A 690-nucleotide genomic window follows, 5' to 3' on the forward strand; every position below is an offset into this window, starting at 1 on the left:
AAGAGGAGAAAAAGGGACAAGTAGAGAGGGAGGAAGAGAAGAGAAAGCGTGATGAAGAGGAGAAGAAGAGACGAGTAGAGAGGGAGGAAGAGGAGAAGAGACGAGTAGAGAGGGAGGAAGAGGAGAAGAGAAAGCTTGAGGAAGAGGAGAAGAAGGGACGAGTAGAGAGGGAGGAAGAGGAGAAGAGAAAGCTTGAGGAAGAGGAGAAGAAGGGACGAGTAGAGAGGGAGGAAGAGGAGAAGAGAAAGCTTGAGGAAGAGGAGAAGAAGGGACGAGTAGAGAGGGAGGAAGAGGAGAAGAGAAAGCGTGAGGAACAGGAGAGGAAGAGACTAGAGGACTCAGAGAGACAGATGGAGGAGGAGAGGAGCAGACTGATGGAGGAGACGCAGGGGAGACTGCAGCTGCTCAGAGACGCTCTGATGGAGGATGAGGAGCGCCGGATGAAGGAGGAGAGCGCTGAGTTGCTCCGGTCAGTCACTGCTGCATTGTGGGTAGATGTGCTGTAGAAGCACCAGCACTGATGGTCACGATGCTGATATAAACTCTCATCGTCTCAGTCACACAGATCACATGATGTGTGTGTTTCAGGGTCCTGAAGGAGCAGATGCTCAAACAGAGACGAGACGAGGAGGAGCGACTGAACAACGACATGCACACACAACTACAACAGCTCAGGTACACACACACACA

The 690-nt window shown here is 51.9% G+C and overlaps 1 protein-coding gene across 1 annotated transcript in view; it reads left to right on the forward strand.

Moving 5' to 3' along the window:
- Window positions 1-89: 89 nt before the first annotated feature.
- cep164 (centrosomal protein 164) overlaps window positions 90-690 on the forward strand; it is a gene marked incomplete at its 5' end in the record, with an annotated part of 8,313 nt that continues 7,712 nt past the window's right edge. Inside the window, 2 exons of the mRNA XM_016515287.1 lie at window positions 90-469; window positions 589-675. Coding sequence (XP_016370773.1) covers window positions 90-469; window positions 589-675 — 467 coding nt within the window. The remainder of the gene's footprint in view (window positions 470-588; window positions 676-690) is intronic.

The sequence above is a fragment of the Sinocyclocheilus rhinocerous genome, unplaced genomic scaffold, assembly GCF_001515625.1.
Source record: "Sinocyclocheilus rhinocerous isolate Xijiao unplaced genomic scaffold, SAMN03320098_v1.1 scaffold867, whole genome shotgun sequence".
Classification (NCBI taxonomy): domain Eukaryota; kingdom Metazoa; phylum Chordata; class Actinopteri; order Cypriniformes; family Cyprinidae; genus Sinocyclocheilus; species Sinocyclocheilus rhinocerous.